Source organism: Neodiprion virginianus, chromosome 3 (genome assembly GCF_021901495.1).
Source record: "Neodiprion virginianus isolate iyNeoVirg1 chromosome 3, iyNeoVirg1.1, whole genome shotgun sequence".
In the NCBI taxonomy this organism is placed as follows: Eukaryota; Metazoa; Arthropoda; class Insecta; order Hymenoptera; family Diprionidae; genus Neodiprion; species Neodiprion virginianus.
The window spans coordinates 42645665-42663270 of record NC_060879.1 but is presented as its reverse complement, the minus strand read 5'-3'; the positions used below and the strand labels follow the sequence as shown (position 1 = coordinate 42663270).

The window sequence follows — 17606 nt, the reverse complement described above, 5'->3', positions numbered from 1 at the left end:
AAGGAGAAAGACGGCGAGCGGGAGAGTGAGAGTGAGTGAGTGAGGGGGGGGGGGGTAGAAATAGTAAGTTATTACCGATAGACAGAATAAGACGATGCAACAGGAAATCGGCCGATGGTCTGCGACCATGTGTTGTACGCCTTATCTTCTCACGTTAATAAACCCATGATCGGTCGAATCTTGAAAATCTCGCATACATTGTCGCGCATTGTCGTGTAATCATTTACTTATAAGCTAAATGATCCTTTTTTCGCTAACGACGAGAGGACGAGTGAATTTGAAAACTGATAATATAACGGGTCGTCGTTAATACCTCACTGATAAAGCTTATTGTGAATCAACTGGCTGATTGGAAGAAGGATGTTGATAGCTTCAGTTACAGCCGATTTCACTTTTGAAAGGAGTTGCGATTTTGTAATTTTCTGCGTAGGTACGAAATCTGAAGCGCCAACTTATTATTATTACATTCTTCGGTAGCAATGCTTCGACATTCGGAATCGGCATACCATAGCAAAAGGCTAATATGTTACATTTACATATAAATGTGTGAAATTATTTTTGGTCCAAAATCGATAACGTTACTTTATTCAGGTAACCCGTCTCGACGGCCTCGCACGAAATGTCACACAAAACTACCTACCTTACGAAGAACAGACTTTATAGCGAATGCAACGAGAAATAGTGATCCCTTCTTTTTACATTTAACCCCGTCAGCGTTTGATAATTTTGATCACTGATGCGGAAAAATCAGAAGTGTACATACATACCGCGGTTATGAATATTCAAGAAATGACGGTTATCACAAAATCCTTAATCCCCCGTTTCAGCCGTTTGTCGCGCATGCGATCGAGTACTCGAAGAAGAAGAAAACGGTGAAGCGGAAGAATGAGAATAGGATGGAAACGGTGATGAAGAAGACCGGGAGAAAGAAAGACGTGGCGATGCCTACGGAAACGCGAGGAGTGGCGAGGTGCGGTTCGGCGTGGCCGCTGGCTATAAAGTATGAAGCATAAACCGTAAACCATAAAACGCGAGCCGTAAAGCATCGTCTTGGTAAATAAACCCCGTTTGGTTGCGAACCGAATGCAAAGCTATAGCAGAGATGATCTCTCAACGCTGCGGAGGACTTTCCTGGTGAAAAACGTGGGTAAAAAAGAAGGGCGAAGGGCAACTCCAGGCTCACGGGATATCATCTCTGCAGGTGGGAATTTCGCTCGACGGCTGATTTCCTCAATTAGTGCCACGAGAGTAATACAATATCGTCTGTGAAGCATAACGTGTTACAGTGTTGTTCAAACTCCGAAAGAATTACAAAGTACTGTATCTATGCGCAAACAACTCGAACGATATTTGTAATAAAAGTTATACCAAAGATTGAAAACAACCTTTTAACGTGGATCACTCGCGTTATTTACCGTTAGATTTCTTGCCATCAAAGCACAATCCATGGTTAAAATTAGCACTGAATTTTACCAGGGCAAAATTAATCGAAAACTCAAGGTTTCCGGCATCTGGCAGAAATGAACAACTCCGACAGGACGAAAGGTTCTCATTTAGTGACTCCCGACGTACACGTCACAAAGCGCAATAGAAGGTTTTCTGCACGTCTCTCTGTAAAGCCTGTGTTCCGAATGTCGACTTCTCGTGCAGCCTCTTTGAAGTTGACAATGAGTTCTTCCGAAACACCGAGCGAATTATTCTTGAAACGTACTAGGAGTTTTATTAAATCTCAAACTTCTGTCTTTACTTGAGCTGGTACTGATACATCTTACATGGAACATGTTGTACAAATTGGACGGGCCTAAGATTGTACAGCCGAGGAAGAATGTTTGATACTCGGCATACGTCGGACCAAGGCGCCCATAGGCGGCCAAGTATTTAGTAACGATGTAGTAGATTACGTGTTTAGTTGCCTAGTTTAGGAGCGATAACGCGGGATCGAATCGCCGCGCGGGTATTAAGACAACTCTGCGCTCTCTTTGTCGTGAGAGTCATGCGTTTATGCGACACCTACTCGAAGTACTTCTTTCCGTTGTCAAAATTTTTAAGAATACTTCGTGGGAGATTTTACAGAAATGAAGGAAATTTGTCGAAATATCTTAGACACAATCGTGAAAGGTTGTGCGTGGTCTACGTGTTTCTCTCACTCTTCTGCAATTACACCTATTGTAATACTTAAGTTTCTCGCATATTTACATGTACGCCAACAGAGGTAAATTCTGACCGATTCGAGGCCAGCCGCCCGTGACCTTTGCTGTACAAGTTGAATAGATAATTGAAACTGATGACACCGGTGGCCTTGAATCAATAAGAATCCACCTCCGTAAGTAGGGGAAAGGCGAGGAAAGTGGGTGAACCTGAAAATTTTTTTAAATAATTGAATATTTTCGCGAGGTCCACTCGCCCGGGATTCTTCAACATTGCGGTAAACGCTCGTATTCGGTTGGGTTTTCGTTTTTTGGTTATGATCACAAGATTCAACTGTTAAAATCCACCTCGTAATAATATTTATTTAATTTATTTAAGCCCACTTTAGCCGCCCTTCCCCTATACCAAGATCCTGTTATGCACATAACAATAATTAGCGAAGTGAAGCATACCTCAGACGAGGAGAAAGAACTGTTTTTATTCAATTTTTTATCCTACAAACGTGTAATGAGTTTAATCACTTAAATTATTCAACACCAATTCCGGATGAGATGTTCCGAAAGACGATCCAATGATTTTAGTACCCTTCCATCAACCAAAAGTTTGAATAAAAATCAAACGAATTGTACATGATCTTTGGTTTTTTCTAGCGTGGCTGGGCGCATTATACCACTACAAGCATAAAGTGAACCTGGTGTGGTTGCATACTCGCGTGTGATTTACGAGACCCAAATTTCTTACTACGCGCGGCTATAGGCGGCGCTGTTTTTGCGTTGGAAGGGAAAGGGGTAAGTTTCTTACTAAGGTCACAGGTCGGGCCGACAAGCGTGCATGTGTAACACAAAGTTTCACACACATTGACAGTGCGTTAGTATAGGTTACGCATGCAGCGAATATGCGGCACAGCGTAGAACATACAGTGTCGAACGAGCCGGGGGGCGGCGTGGCGCACCTGTCCGCATCCTCGACTCACCCCGATGATTTAGAGACCGTATATCAGAAAGCCTTTGGCACCCACCAGTCGGCCGGTTGGTGGCTTTGTTCGACGGTATCGTACGCTGTCTAAGTTGTGAGTGCATAGTTATTCCCTACCCCAATGCAGTTGGCACGTGGATATAGGTAAGTATAAGACGCAACCGCGGGAGGGACGCCGGCGGGAGCTAACGTAAGTAAGCGAGGCGAGTCTGCCCTTTCTGCGATCGCCTAACCGAGGTTTCTTCATCTTGCTTATTGAGACGTCTCTCGACGGACGTCTTGCCTCTACTTTATCACCTGTGCCGATTGCTCCTCCGCACTCCTCCTTATCCATACCCCCGAAAAGTCGTTTCATCTATGCACCATGTATTATATCATCCACCCAGAAATAATGAGCATGAAAAACGCCACACAATGACTCGATCAATATTGGGTTTCACTGCCGAATGATTGTTTGAGTTACACCTGTGCTTACAAACATGGGTTAAAACCCAATTTTCCACAAGTCATTTGACGATCCTTCAAAAGGAATACTGCATTTTGAATCTTACTTTTAGCGTCAATGTTCGCCTCGTCGTTTTATGTCCTCTACGTGGTCATTTATTCCTTGGGCTGAATGCTAGACTCGGGTGAGAGAGAGCCGCTTTGGCGGGTACCAGGTGGAACGGCTGCGTGAGTCGCACTTGTGTTCAGCAACGAATAAATAACCCTGCACTTATTTTCAATTGACGCCGATGATCCGTACGATCGTAAGTACAAAAATTTTCCAATCAAGAGAATTTTTTTGAGTGAATTGAATAACTTTATTGAAGTACAATGTGCTTACGATATCATACGATCCGTTAATTAGGAATCACGTTTTCTGGAGCTTTAACCAGTTTTTTACACTTCCAGCTGTGGCATCAAAGGCAGCTGTAGAAAATGCGGATCGAAAATAACTACAAGTATAACGATTTATGTCAGCTGCAAGAATCGGCGATAATTATTGGCGTGAACTGTAGCGGAGGCGATGAACTGCTCTGAGGAGCCGAAGAGGATGCGATTCTCTGCTTCCTGCCATTGGGAAGAAATGAACGACTGAAGCGAGACACACGCGAGGCTCAAGGGGGCCTATAATTAAGGAAATTCAGGCAAATTGTTTTTTGTTTTCTTTTTTTTCAGCATCATTTTTAATGTTTTTCAAAGGTTTAACCAACGGCGCCGCGGCGTGTGGATTTGCGTGTAGTTATTAGATATTCATACACCGCGAAGTATATTGTTAATTAGACCTGCATTCTGTTCAAGATCTGAACAGTGTGATCATGTAGGCGCGTTGGGACTAGGGTAACATTGTCGGGTGACCGGCGAGTTTGTTTTACGACACAACCATTTTTCCTCACGTATGTGTACAATGGGCAATCCGTGTAGTTCTCTGCATCATGTCATGCATGACGTTGAGATGTAAAAATTCGAATTGTAGCTAACTACTCAACTGACGAATATCACCAATAGTGATAATTACAATTAGCTTCTGATAACTCTGGGTAGAATCAAACGATACGTTAGTGATCACGTTTTTGTATCGCCCAGAGTTTCACTCGTCATGTTCAGATAGGCCTACCACTAAAATAATTGAAAACTACCTGCTTTCGTCCAGAAAGACTCACTTGAATGAAAACGAAGGCATTTCATCGGTCCTTACATCATCCGATCTAACAATCGAACTGCTGGATCTTTTATTTCCTATTTTTAGGCACGTTAGTTTGTAAACGGAGGGCTTTATATATTTGCATTCACAAATAACGTTGAACTGAGAACTTATTCTAAGACCACGTTCGAAATATATTGTCACCAGTAAAGTCGTTTACAAATATTTGTAAAAACGCGGTGGATTTTTGTGAACGTGATAAAAAACGAATCACTCGACTGACTTAGCTGGAATTTAATTAAACCTTGTCCAGGATCGGTTCGAGGAGGGTGGAGTTTCAAATTTTTGCAAAATTTCTATTCTCGACATTCTTCAACGTAATTCGTTATACTTTGAAATATAACTCCATCTCATTAAAATACGCATAGAGATTTTGTTCTATAATTATCAGTCACATATATCACTGTACAATTCCTTTGTGGGCAGCATTCCAGACGAACTATTGAACTGTTTATGTTGAAATTCGGTTGGAAATGAAAATGTACAAGTGAATGGCACAGAGACGGTGCACGGCTATACCAAAAAACGAAGTTTTTGGGCCAGATCGCTGGATTCTTGTCAAATTGTTATCGCATATCCTGGTGAATTTTTTCTACACTCTGGAACGTTTGACTATCGTTATAGGTATTCGATCGCATGCAAGTTTGGAGAAAAACTGTAAATGTCGATTTTGTTATATGATGATCAAACTGAGTCTTTGTAGATCGGAAAATGATGTTGAAATAGAAAAAAAAAATATTTTGGGAAAGATATTCCATTGCGGTGGGGCTGAGTTAACAAGCTCCCTACAAAATTCGGACAACTGGAGTTTTTAAAATTCCTCAAGAGAATAAATGAGAAATGTTTTTATTATATGTATATCTACCCACCCGTCCACCCATCGATCGTTCAATTCGCACACGCGTTAAGTGTATCAAGTTCAGGTTCGAGACGTACGTTGTGGTGAATGGGAAGGATTCGCGAGGCTTGGCTTTGAGTTTCACAGTCAGATGGCACTGGATAAAGTTCCCACACGTGAGACTGAGCATCAACACGATCAAACACGTGTAGATAATTACCGACAAGCGCTACGGGCTTGCGATATTAATCACGATTAACTCGATTCAAGACATCCAAGTCTGCTCTACACTTTCTTTCACCTGTGGCGCGGTCGGCACAAGGTAACAGGACCGTGGGCAGGTGTAACTGTGTGTGAGGAGCTGCATCTCACGCACAGGATATTACCGTGCACGTCTTTACGGTAGACGTGCAAGATATGCACCATTGAACTCACACCAACGCGCGAACCTTGTAGGTACTCAGATTGCTCCGATCACCGATGTGCTCTCGGACTCGAGGAATGAAGCCGGAGCCAAAGCCGACGAGAAACGAGATGCCTGTATATCCTCCCCCCCCCCCCCCTGACTCTCTCTCTCTTTCTGGCTTGTTCTTTCGGGCTCGTAATTGGTTAAATTCGACCTCTCTCGTCGAAAGTTACGGTATAAATCAAACGCACCCGCGCGGAATACCAGACTCCGTGTACCGCATCTCGTGATCGGGTCATTTGTATTGGTATGGATTTTGGGATGAGAAACGTTTCAATCATCCCGCTAAACAAACACTCGCGCGTACTACAAAGTCCATCATCTGCACTTGTACAAGCCCAATGAACAATGGGCGCACACAGGCTTACTTGTTAGGTTCGTCCTGTAATTAGAATCAGTGACTGTCATCAGCAGGTGTAATTGAAATCGGTACCTCTGAACTTGTAAGGTGTACCTGACTAATTTAAGTTGCGTCTGTCATCCTGATCCATACCCAAGACTCAACTTTTTGTTAATGTGATAAATGTTAACTTGATATTCAACCAACCAGGTTCCGAATTTTTCAACCAGTATCGAAAAAATGGATTATTTCAACCTAACGTATCTGTAACTCAACTGGATTAAAAGCTAAAATATACGCCTCTTATCCAGTGTAAATGCCCCGATATTGAAACTGCTAAATTCCCCTTCGTTTTTAACTTTTGTACCCCATTAAGTAACGGTCATATGCGGTACTTGGATAGGCGAGTGGAATTTTCGAAGTTAATCGTATTACCATATAGCAGCGTGACTTCGAGGTTGGCCGAAGCGAGAGGAGCTTCTCATCTGAATAAATATCGTATTATAATTAAAGGAATCGGTTGGGTCATAAATCAATGGAGTTCGGTTTATATATCAGTTGCACCTATAATATAGTCCAACTCCTGGACTGCACCATGGGGGGTCTTTCCTCCTATGCTAATGGCACCCTCTCACGAAGAACCCCCCTCCCCCCTACTCTCACTCCCTCTCTATCTCTATCCCGCGGTATGGCCGGCTCTCTTATTTCAAACTTGACCCCCTCGCTGCCTTGGCTTCCCCGTGGTCATAATCTTCCTATGATCTCGCCGCTCTCAGGACAGCTTATCAATTTGTTACGATTAAAGTTTGTTGAATCAAATGAAAGGGTAATAAACATTGGGGTGGAGTGCCAGTCAATGCCCCTTTATGCTTCCAAATAGCGAGCCACCGTCGGCATTACCACAATGTTAATCTGCAATTTTCATGTACTACACGAGCACTTCTTATCTCCTGCAAAATGGTGAGCACATAGGGTTCAGAAGCTGGGCAACTTTTTATTCGTCAGTGCCACCCCAATTGACATCGGCACTGTATGTCGCACGATGCACGAACTTTGCATGACTCAAATCTATTCATCACGTTAGGTGTGTTACAGGTATACCCGTTCTAACCTGTCTCAAGCATCCCTCGCCCTTCCTTCTTTTTATTTTCTTCTCATTCTGACCCACTTTCAGCACCATCACTACGGCAGTGCCCATAAGTGCCAATCCCTCAGGCGATTTAATCTAATTTGTATACTCCTTTGTTGAGAGCCTGCCATCTTACCTACACTCACACATCTGTACCCACGGCTGTGATTCACCCGACATACTGATTGTCACTACGAAGAACAATATAACGGTGAAGAGGATGGAGACATGCAAGCTTCTAATCGTGCAGTTGGCGTTCAATATGTAAATCCTGTTCTCAAAATATGTATTGTGCAAAACTATAAGATTCAAAGTAATACGACGTTGACAGTTTATTGATATTGAAATACAAGAATGAATCTTTTTATATCCAGCGTACGTAAAGTAATTGTATATAGGTTCGTCGAAATGTTACAAGATTAATGATGCAGATCACTTGGGTAATGATGGTTTGTAAAAAGCCCACCACACTAGAACTCGATACAGCTTACCTAAGAAGAGATCGCAATAGCAATAGATCGATGGGAGGTGAAATACTTGATAAACAGAGGATCATGCGGAAGCCTAACCATATAAGTCAGTCAGCGATCCAAATTCCCAATGCACAACCAGCTGGCTCGTTATCGATTCTAGATATTTTCACGTGCATTTGATGAACACGACTGATTTTCATTCGAACATGGAAACTCGTTGACGTGAGAATTTCGGTTTTCTATATCAAACATAGCCATTGAAAAGGAACAAAATCAGAATCTAACTCAAAGTGCACTCAAGATTCAGCCTTTGTTTTGACGCTGTACGGCAAATTAGAGCTTGAAGGTTCAACCATTGAAGGTTACAGAATAGGGTAGTCACCCGCACAGCAGTGTTGGTGCAGGAGCAGGAAACGAAAGGTGGAGGGTACCGCATGGGTATAACTACACGAATATATTTTATCTTATTTTTTCTAGCCGTTCAGAGAATCAATTAAAATTTTGGTCCGGTTGTTGGCAAAACGAGGGAATAATGATAGAGTTGAATGACGTGTGGTCAGGATTTCGGGATTTATTATTATTATTATTATTTATGCCCTCGCTGCAGGCCGCTGTTGGGTACCAGGGCCGCACGGTCATGGACTGTATCGCAGGGCCGGTGATCCACTGACTTTCGATCCCTTCGCCTGTCTAACTTCGAAGCAATTTTTGTGCGAATGATGAATTCCGGCAACGAATTCTGATCGAAAACTCTCTGGGACTTGTTTACGGCGGTATTGTTTGTGCCAAAAGCGAAAGGAAAAAGGAATATTAATAAGTTAACAAGGAAGAAGAATACTTGCATATTAGAGGTATCTGGGACAAGTATTATATAGACATGCCTTGCTTAAATGCATTAAGCATTTTCGTATTCATCCCTTAATCGCAGACTGAAATCTATAAGTCACGCGGAAGTGTGACAAAAATTAAGTTGAGAGCCAAGGAGGGGCAGGACGACTCGGAAGCGGGGGGAAGTTTGGAATTCATCCTACGAATATACCATGGAACGTTTGTTCGTTCCAGTCGAGACTGGAAGCGGCTGATCGACCAGGCAATATTTAATTACAGATAATTACTGGTTATAATCTGCGGCAGATCGGCGGCCTGCCGTTTAATTGATTGGCTTTACGGTCTGATTTGTGGATCTCTTGTTCGGAAGATCGGTATCCATTCCAATGATGCTTATTATCCGTGGTGTAGAGCACACATTGCCGATCCTGTATCATTATTCGTATTATATATTTATTACGCAATCCACCCACTAAACCTTGATGAACCTCGCCCGGCTCATTGTCAGTGAGTTCCCTGCCGAAGATGACTGGCGTAGATTAAAGCTTAGCTAACGTCAGCCTACCAATGTCTCTCAACTCATCTGACCACCTATAGTTGCGTCTGCGACATATGTTACAGACATTCCTAGAATCTACATACGTACGTCGGTACCAAAACATGGAATTATCTCTTAGTTCTCGTGGTCAATCGTCTCCATTACTCGACCAGTGCCAGGAATCCTCCAAACCCTAGTCACACAGGGAAACAGGTAGAGACAAGGATTATTCCGAATGATTCCGATTTTTAGGACAATTCAAAGAGTTCTGTTCATCGTCATCACATGCAGTATAGCTGAGAAACTGCTGATTTCCAACGTCTGTGTCAACATAATCCGTACTTCGGTGTGATCGCAAAAGCTACCGGTCTGTATCAGCGCAAGTAGAGATGCTGTTCTACAATTTGATTTTGGTACTCCTAAGACTGAACTTAACTTTGTGTTAGTTTAGAGGTAATTTATTAGTGGCGGCAATGATTGGACTTGATGCCGAAGCATCAAGGCTTGCGAGTTTTTTACGCATAAGCGATTTTGGAGCGTGGATCAAGAAACGTTTTAAATCTCCTAGTGAAACCTCTGAAATTGGAGCTGCGCACTTGGACTTGATCAGCCACACTGGAGAAGATTGTTTCGCTCTGCGCACGTACGCGTCGAGCATGCAGATCCAACACGAAATATTACTAATGGCTGTTTACCGGATGATTGCGCCAAGTAATGGGTCATGCTACTGCGGTTCACCGAGACCGCAGCGCCCTTTAGTAGGGAATAAACATATCTTACGATGGTCAAGTTACCGAGTAGAGTATGATTAGCTGGAGCACAGAATCGTAGAACTTGTTAAGATTGCACGTGTCTGATGCACCGATCAAAATTTTTACTGCGTTCCAAAGACGAGAAAAAATTAGCACCAAGTGAATCATCGTGAAACGTTCGACCTGAACATATGACAGAGTTACCAGGGTTCACGCGAGTATTATATTCAACAGTGCATCATACGCTCTGACAAAAAATAACGATCTGTAATCAGTGCTAGCGTACAGCTCTCACAAAAAACGTACGGGATAGGTATACTTTAGAAAGTTATTGGCCATCTCGAAATGAAGTCTGAAGTTGTCGACGCGTGGCACAAAGCGGAATTGCTCATTACCTCGTCTATGGAAACAGGCAGGTCAAATAATGATCGTTGGAAATTTGACAGATACAGTTTTTCTAGTTCAACCCGTAGAAATCAAATTTTTTTTTCCCTTCAAAGAATCGTGGGTGATTTACACAAATTTTTCCAACGGTTAAACAAAATTTATGGTGTTCATTGTTGAAACCTCCATCCTTGCGTGAATTCAAACGACCTTTTGATGGGAGCATGTCTGCCAGACGATCCAAATGCAAGCAATTAAGTTTCACGGAATGAAGTATACGAATGCACTTTGTGGCTGTACATTCTAGTGGCTGAAAAATAATTCATCTCAAGTTCCAGAGCTCGTAGTTGACCTAATCGAATTTGAATTATCATAATGAAGCTTTGGAGTGGGTGCCGTAGGTTGGCGGCATGAAGTAGCGTCCATTAGTAGCGTCCGTCGTGAAACAAGGTTATGCTAGATATCCAATCCAACTCAGCGGACATGGACGGCGCGTGCAGAGTCATCATTCGTGGAGATACAAAGACAACGCCGCCACGACCCAAGGTAGCTCGACGAGAGAGCCGCGGCCAGGTGGAGCAAAAAACTCGGTATGCTAAATGACAGGTAGATACAGATAGGTTCGAATTCATGCGTACAGTTCTAAAAACTTACATATACACAACTGACTTGGACGCAGACGTAGAAGGTGTACTAAAATGTCATATTCCTCACGGACAAGGCTCCTCCACAATTAACAATTGCCTACAAAGGAGGAAAATAATCGCAATAAGTATATTTCCATCCTCTAAAATTATTCGATGACTGTTTCACGACATTTAGCGACAGTGTCTGGGTCTGGAGGTGAGGTTCTTTTCTTTTCCCGTTCTTTTCGGTAGGAAAAAAATTTTTTCAAAAAAATCGTCAAAAGTATAATAATAATATTCTGAAACTCACTATTAAAAATTTCGACAGTAGAATTTCATTGATTTTTGAAAATTTACGAAAATCGGAGTCGGGGCCGAGAAGGCGGCGTAACATGATGTCAAAATCCTCACCCCACTACATCACAGACACAATTATTAATTTGAAATTTACTCGTAATATCCTTAAATCACCCAGGCCAATACGGAGTATACGGGAACGGGGATTAAATTCCGTATAATAGGAATTTTCTTCCTTTCCTCGTTGCTTAATCTCGCCAACCACGATTGCGTGTTTTTGAAAATGTTTGTATCCCCTCGTTTCGTCAATATCCTTCTTCCGTTCGGTAGAAAGTTAGTGAGGGAATCCAGCTGCATCTACGTGTTAGTTGCCGGTGCCGGCAGATCATGTATATTATAATCAATTATTTTATTTTCTTTCGTTTCTTACAACATTTGATCAAGATTATTGGTAGGTACGGGTGTAGTCTTTCACGAGCTCATGTGCAGGGAGGGACGGAAAATAGAGACAGACGGATTCCCTTTTATCAATTGCATAACTCCCGCATGAATGATAGTCGGGAATAGACGAGAAGAAAAAAGACGTCGCTGCCGTCTCAACGTCCAGGAACGATTCTCCGTAAAGAATATTCGTGAATTCTAAGGCAGAGGAATTCTAGAAGTAAAGATCCCTCTGCTGCATTAAAATACACTTTCGGGTCCTCCCTCCACTTGCCCCTATATCCCCCGACACCCCTCACAATCCTCCGAAGGGCGACCAGGAACAAGAGATCGAATCACTATTTACACCCGTGAAAATGAAATGGCTTCATCCGTCTTATCGGGTCTAATCTCGCCTAGAGTTTCTTACGCTAATGTCGAAAATGTGTCGTCGCGTTTAGCTACCTGATATCTTGGCAGCCACCCTACTATCCTTTCTCTCTCTCTCTCTCTCTCTCTCTCTCTCTCTCTCTCTCTCTCTCTCTCTCTCTCTCTCTCTTTCCGTCTCTTCCTTGGAACCGTGTGTCTAGGTATGCGATTCCGTGTCTGTCGGCCCGGTGATTCACCCTACGTGCGAGAAGGGTGGTAATGGTGCCATCCGGGTAGTCGAAGGACCATTAAGTCCTACCTGGGCCCCATCCTAGGATTTTTTTTCGGTGATGAAACGGGTGCAAGGGAGAAGAACGGACGAGAAGAAGGAGGGTGAAACTGAAAAGAAAATGAAATAAAATGGAGAAATGGACGGAGTTATAAGGGCACGCAAAAAATTCTACGGGTTCGTTCCCTGTCCGGCAAACTGCATTCAAATAACTCCATAGATCCTCAGATCCTTCCCTTCACACTTTGTAGTGGTAGGTAGATGCACCCACACACGCACTCGCGTCTACCTGCGCTGCTGCCGACCGTGTGAAGCTGAGCACGTTTTGCTTTACAAGCGCGCTGTTGACTCGAAGACGCCTCGATGAAATCCCAAGACCAATTGCGCAAATCATTTCTTTGGTAAGGTGAACGAATAATTGAAAATAATTCGGGCATTGTGCCGTGGCTAGAAATAGAGGCAGAATCCGACTGCTGCGTTTAAGTTCGCGGGGATATTTTTGTCGGCTTAACTTTTACGCTCGTCTCATTATCTATGCAGGCATTCGAGAAAAGCTCAGAGTTGCGACAGAGTCAGGATTCACGAGTAATGCCAAGTTTCGCGACTCGGACGGCAAACAATTGGAAACCAAACCCCGGGGAGCTCAACTTGCTATAAAACCATGACCGGATATTCTTCAGAACGGAAGACTGGACCGCTCGAAACAAATCGCGTACTATAATAAGATTTCGGTAAGCTTTAATTTCTGAAAATACTCGGATTATATTTACCGCTACCGCGCAGATTCACGTCCGTGAGTCCATATGCAAAGTCACGACAAGGTCGCCGCTCGTGGTAAAGACGAGAAGGTATGCCTGCGGTACCTTGTGGAGGGATCCTCGCCTTGGCGGTGGCGAGGAACGTGGGGAACGGGGGACCCAAGGGCCTCGGGCGAGGTCATCCGGCACCCTCGCCCCCGCGCACCCTGATTACCCGTGCCGGGGGCGGGACTCGTCGTAATGAGCGTCAAAGTGGCGCTCAACTCCGCAAGGAATGATCAGAGTGCCCCGGGGCGATACCTGTAGCCCCGGGTATGGGTATCTGTCTCTCGGCGAGCGTTGCCGTTGCCGGTGCGGCTTTCACTTTTACGTCCCACCTTTCATCTCCGCTATCACGGTGACTAACTACATCACGCTTCGAGGTACCGATAATCCGCTTTACACGAAGGATTTGCTGGTACATTTTTAATCGAGCTGTAATTACTTCGTCGAATTCATAGACAAAATCATCTATTCAAATAAAAATATTTTGTCGACTCGCTTACATGGAGTGTGAGCTTCCTGGTGGAAAAAAAATATGATTTTTTACGATAATTTCGACAAATTTTCGGGAGTATGGGACGCGGTATAAAATTTTGCGGGTTTTCATAAATGGTTGTAGAATGGTCTGCTCTTTCGCAATCGATTTTCGAGCATCAACCCTTGAAATAAATACGATTTGTTTGGAGAATATCATAGAATTCCGGGTTCAGAGAAACAGTTAATGTTCAATACTCTTCACATGACTTATACCAGGTGAGTTTAAACATATACGACAGGTTTTTCACGAAAATCCTTAAGGATCATACGGAAAAGATACGTGAGAGGTTGTTGAATGCAGACCCACTATTTACTAGGTACTAAAATTGTCTTCGGTAAGTTTTCTTTAAATGATAAATGTTACATCTAGCGGTGGTTCATGAATAGTATTTCATGATTTCACGTAAATATTCGTACTATTGTATGGATTCACAGCTGATAATCGGTATTTTTCCTTAAAATATAGATTTTCATATGAATTTGTGCCATTCTGCAAGAGCTCGTGGAATTTTATTTTACATTCTTACGGCGAGAGGAGTTCTTCATTTCTGCTATGAAAAACTGCTTCACAGAATGCTGCGCTATGTTTTTTTTACATTACTTACCAGGCACACAGGCTCATTTCACGCGGCTTTGGAACAGCCACGAGACCCTAAAGGAAATATTCTTGCCGTACAATTAGTTGAACTCGTACTACAAATTATGCACATATACTATATGTCATTCTACTTACTCGCATAGATACGGTTTTGTAATTATACTTGAAAAAGTCGAAATTATTGGTATCCTGAATTCTTTGACAATGGTCTCGAACCTTGCCGTAACGTAAATCGAAATGATGCACTTAATTATTCGCCGAAACTGCCGGCAAAATATCCAGGATTTTCACTCTCGAATAGCATAAGAATCAAGGAACTACACAGCAATGCGACAGTAATCAAACGTCTGGTGGCAGCCTTCGTTTGTGTCGGAAAATACTTCGAAACTTGCTGAGATTCTGAGCTGCGATGACGTTTCACGATTCGTGCGGGTATTTCGCTAGGTTAAGAGTCATCAAGGGTACGAAATGCTCGGCAAGGCCGCCTCGGCATGCCCGAAGATGTCCTCGATGACGGGGGCGAGGGTTGTCAGGTCGGGGGCGTGACCGACGACGAGGGGAATACGAAAGCAGGCTGTTCACTGTCTGTCCTGTCGGCAGGCAGCAAGGCCCTCGGCATGATTGAACGATGTTATTTTAAGTTTTCCGCCGAGGGTTGCGGTGCTCCCGTCTTGCCCTAATCGGCTGTCGACTGTCGAGGATTCCCAACCCTCTTGCACCCGCTTGCCGAGCAACTAGATTCACGCCTCGGAGGATTCCTGTCCCTTGAGGGGAGGGGTCACGGGGGGTCGGAGAGAGGGAGGGAAAGGAACGAGGACTAGATTCAAAACGATTTGGATCAGTTCGAGACGGTGGAGACGGGCGGAACCTGTTGATCCCCGTCACTGCAGGTCATGTCCCGTCGTCAGGGGGCTTGAACTTGAGGTATCAACAAGAACGAACACTCGCGCCACGGATACGTGCACTCTTAACAAAATGCTGTGGTGGGAACAAATCTGCAGTAGACGAATGTACATTTTCAAATCAAAGCGACAATCCCCGACCATCCCACAATGGATTGCGAATGCACTCCACGCATTCTAGCTCGGTTGGACGCGAAGTGAAAAGCGAGTGAGATAACTGTGTCTGGGGTTAATACACATGATGCGTCGTAGCTTTTGATTCGTTTTAAAAATCACCAGAAGCCAAACTGACATGACTGACCGCACATCCTCTGACAATAAGATTCGACCGGCGCTTGGTTTTCTCAACGGGTCATCTCACATTGGATGAAAGTGTAACAATGTTAGGCATTTCAATGTTACCCGATTTTTTAACGATTTTTTTTTAAAAACGCACAATCTTATCCCAAGCCAGCAACGCGTCTAGTCAGAAAATCATGCCGGTGCATGTAACCTACGTTTGCGGAATATTGCCAGCTGCGATCATTGAAAGCATGTGAAACCTTCGACGACGGTCATATTATGCACGTCGTTGATCTCTTTTTGCACCTCGGATGAGAATAAAATTCTTCCAAAAAGTTTAATCACCGTGAAATAAACTCACCGTAGGGCCTTTCCAGCATCGGGTCACCGCACGGGTCTACAACAGAGAAAAAGACGCAAATGAGTGACAAGAATAAATAGTGGATGGGATTTTAGGACGGCCGATGACACCCGACACCCGGCTGTCGACGCGCGGAAACGCAGCGCGACCGAGTCAGCCTGCTAATTGGCTCATTAGCTAGCTGCTATACGCGCACGGTACTTGCGCCCTGCCTAGAGGTATGGTTATAATTATGCACCTCTCCGTGCGCGGCTTTTTCTTCTCGCTGGGCTATATTTCTCGCTTGGACAATGTTTCAGTTTCCTTGGCTCTCTTCGTTACAACAAGTTCGTACATATCCGTTTTGTTTTGCGCTCCATCCCCGGCAACCGCGAGTCGGAAGTTGAAACTCGAGATGATAGACGGGACCGCCAGCGACTCATAGTATCTGGGACGGAATCGTCCTTTCGCATGACGAGTCTATCTCTCCGATTGTATGGGCAGTATAAACAGCCCTGGGTCGAGTAAGCTTTACGTGCGAGCTGGCTATTATGATTATTATACTTACTCGAGGCTTGTCACGCCTCGCTAATTAACATTCAGTCATCTCCCGTACACCTTGGGTTCGGCACAAGGAGTCGTTTAATATTTATTATATATCGTTTGCTCCCCCTGCTGGCCTGTAGCTGCAACGCGGCATATAGTATGTGTACCCAGTATTCTATCCTCAATTAGAATTCTTCGGACACGATACACTTGCCGATTCATGGAAAATATTACAATATAACAGGCTGGTGGCAGTGGGTAGGAGGTGGGTAGGAGGTGGATCGGATAGCCGAAGACTCACGGGCAACCAGTAGAGAACCGTAAACGTTGTAGGTAAACAGCTTGAGCGATCCCTGGTCCAGATATCCCCTTAGAGCTTGCAAGAAAAACCAAGGCTGCAAATTTCTCCAATTTCGGTAGCATAAAAGTAAAGGTGTTTCGCTTTTATTTCATTCCGCTCCAGGCAATGGGAATGGTACAGAAATGCAATGAAAGAAAAATAGATTTAAAAAAAAAACGGACTCTGATTGTAATTAAATTGTTGGGAGATTTGAGCTAATCGGATCGGCGAATTCGATGGTACATTAAAATTTCTTGGAATAAGTTGATAATCGCGATTGAAAGAGTAGAGACAACGACTATGGACACAGCCTATAGCCATTGCGATACATTGACCCCCCCCCCCCCCCGTTTATAATCGTTACAACTTAACCATTACTAGATCGCGATGTGACGATTACGAACGCGCAAGGATCGTATCGAAACGGTTCCATTGTTTGTTCTTAATTAGCTATACAACTGATGTATACGAAGGATTATTTATACACGCGCTTTGTGAACCGAGAACAATGTCTCGATGTCTGAACAAAATTATCCTGTCCTCTGTCAGGGTACGGTATACGTGGTTACGTGGAACCTGTATCCAATCGTACGAACCTGACAGTAATTAACGTTCACGGTGATCACGGAGAGTTTCAGTTCCGTAGCGTCGAGTTTCGTTCCGGCCTCACCGATGCATCTTCGCAGGCGTTGCACCCAAAGC

At 43.8% G+C, this 17606-nt stretch overlaps 1 protein-coding gene across 2 annotated transcripts in view; it reads right to left on the bottom strand.

Moving 5' to 3' along the window:
• LOC124300557 (uncharacterized) overlaps positions 1 to 17606 on the bottom strand; it is a 118298-nt gene that overhangs the window by 79314 nt on the left and 21378 nt on the right. For both annotated transcript variants that reach the window (XM_046754773.1, XM_046754774.1), the window contains exon 2: positions 16040 to 16075. In XM_046754773.1, the coding sequence (XP_046610729.1) occupies positions 16040 to 16075 (36 nt within the window). The remainder of the gene's footprint in view (positions 1 to 16039; positions 16076 to 17606) is intronic.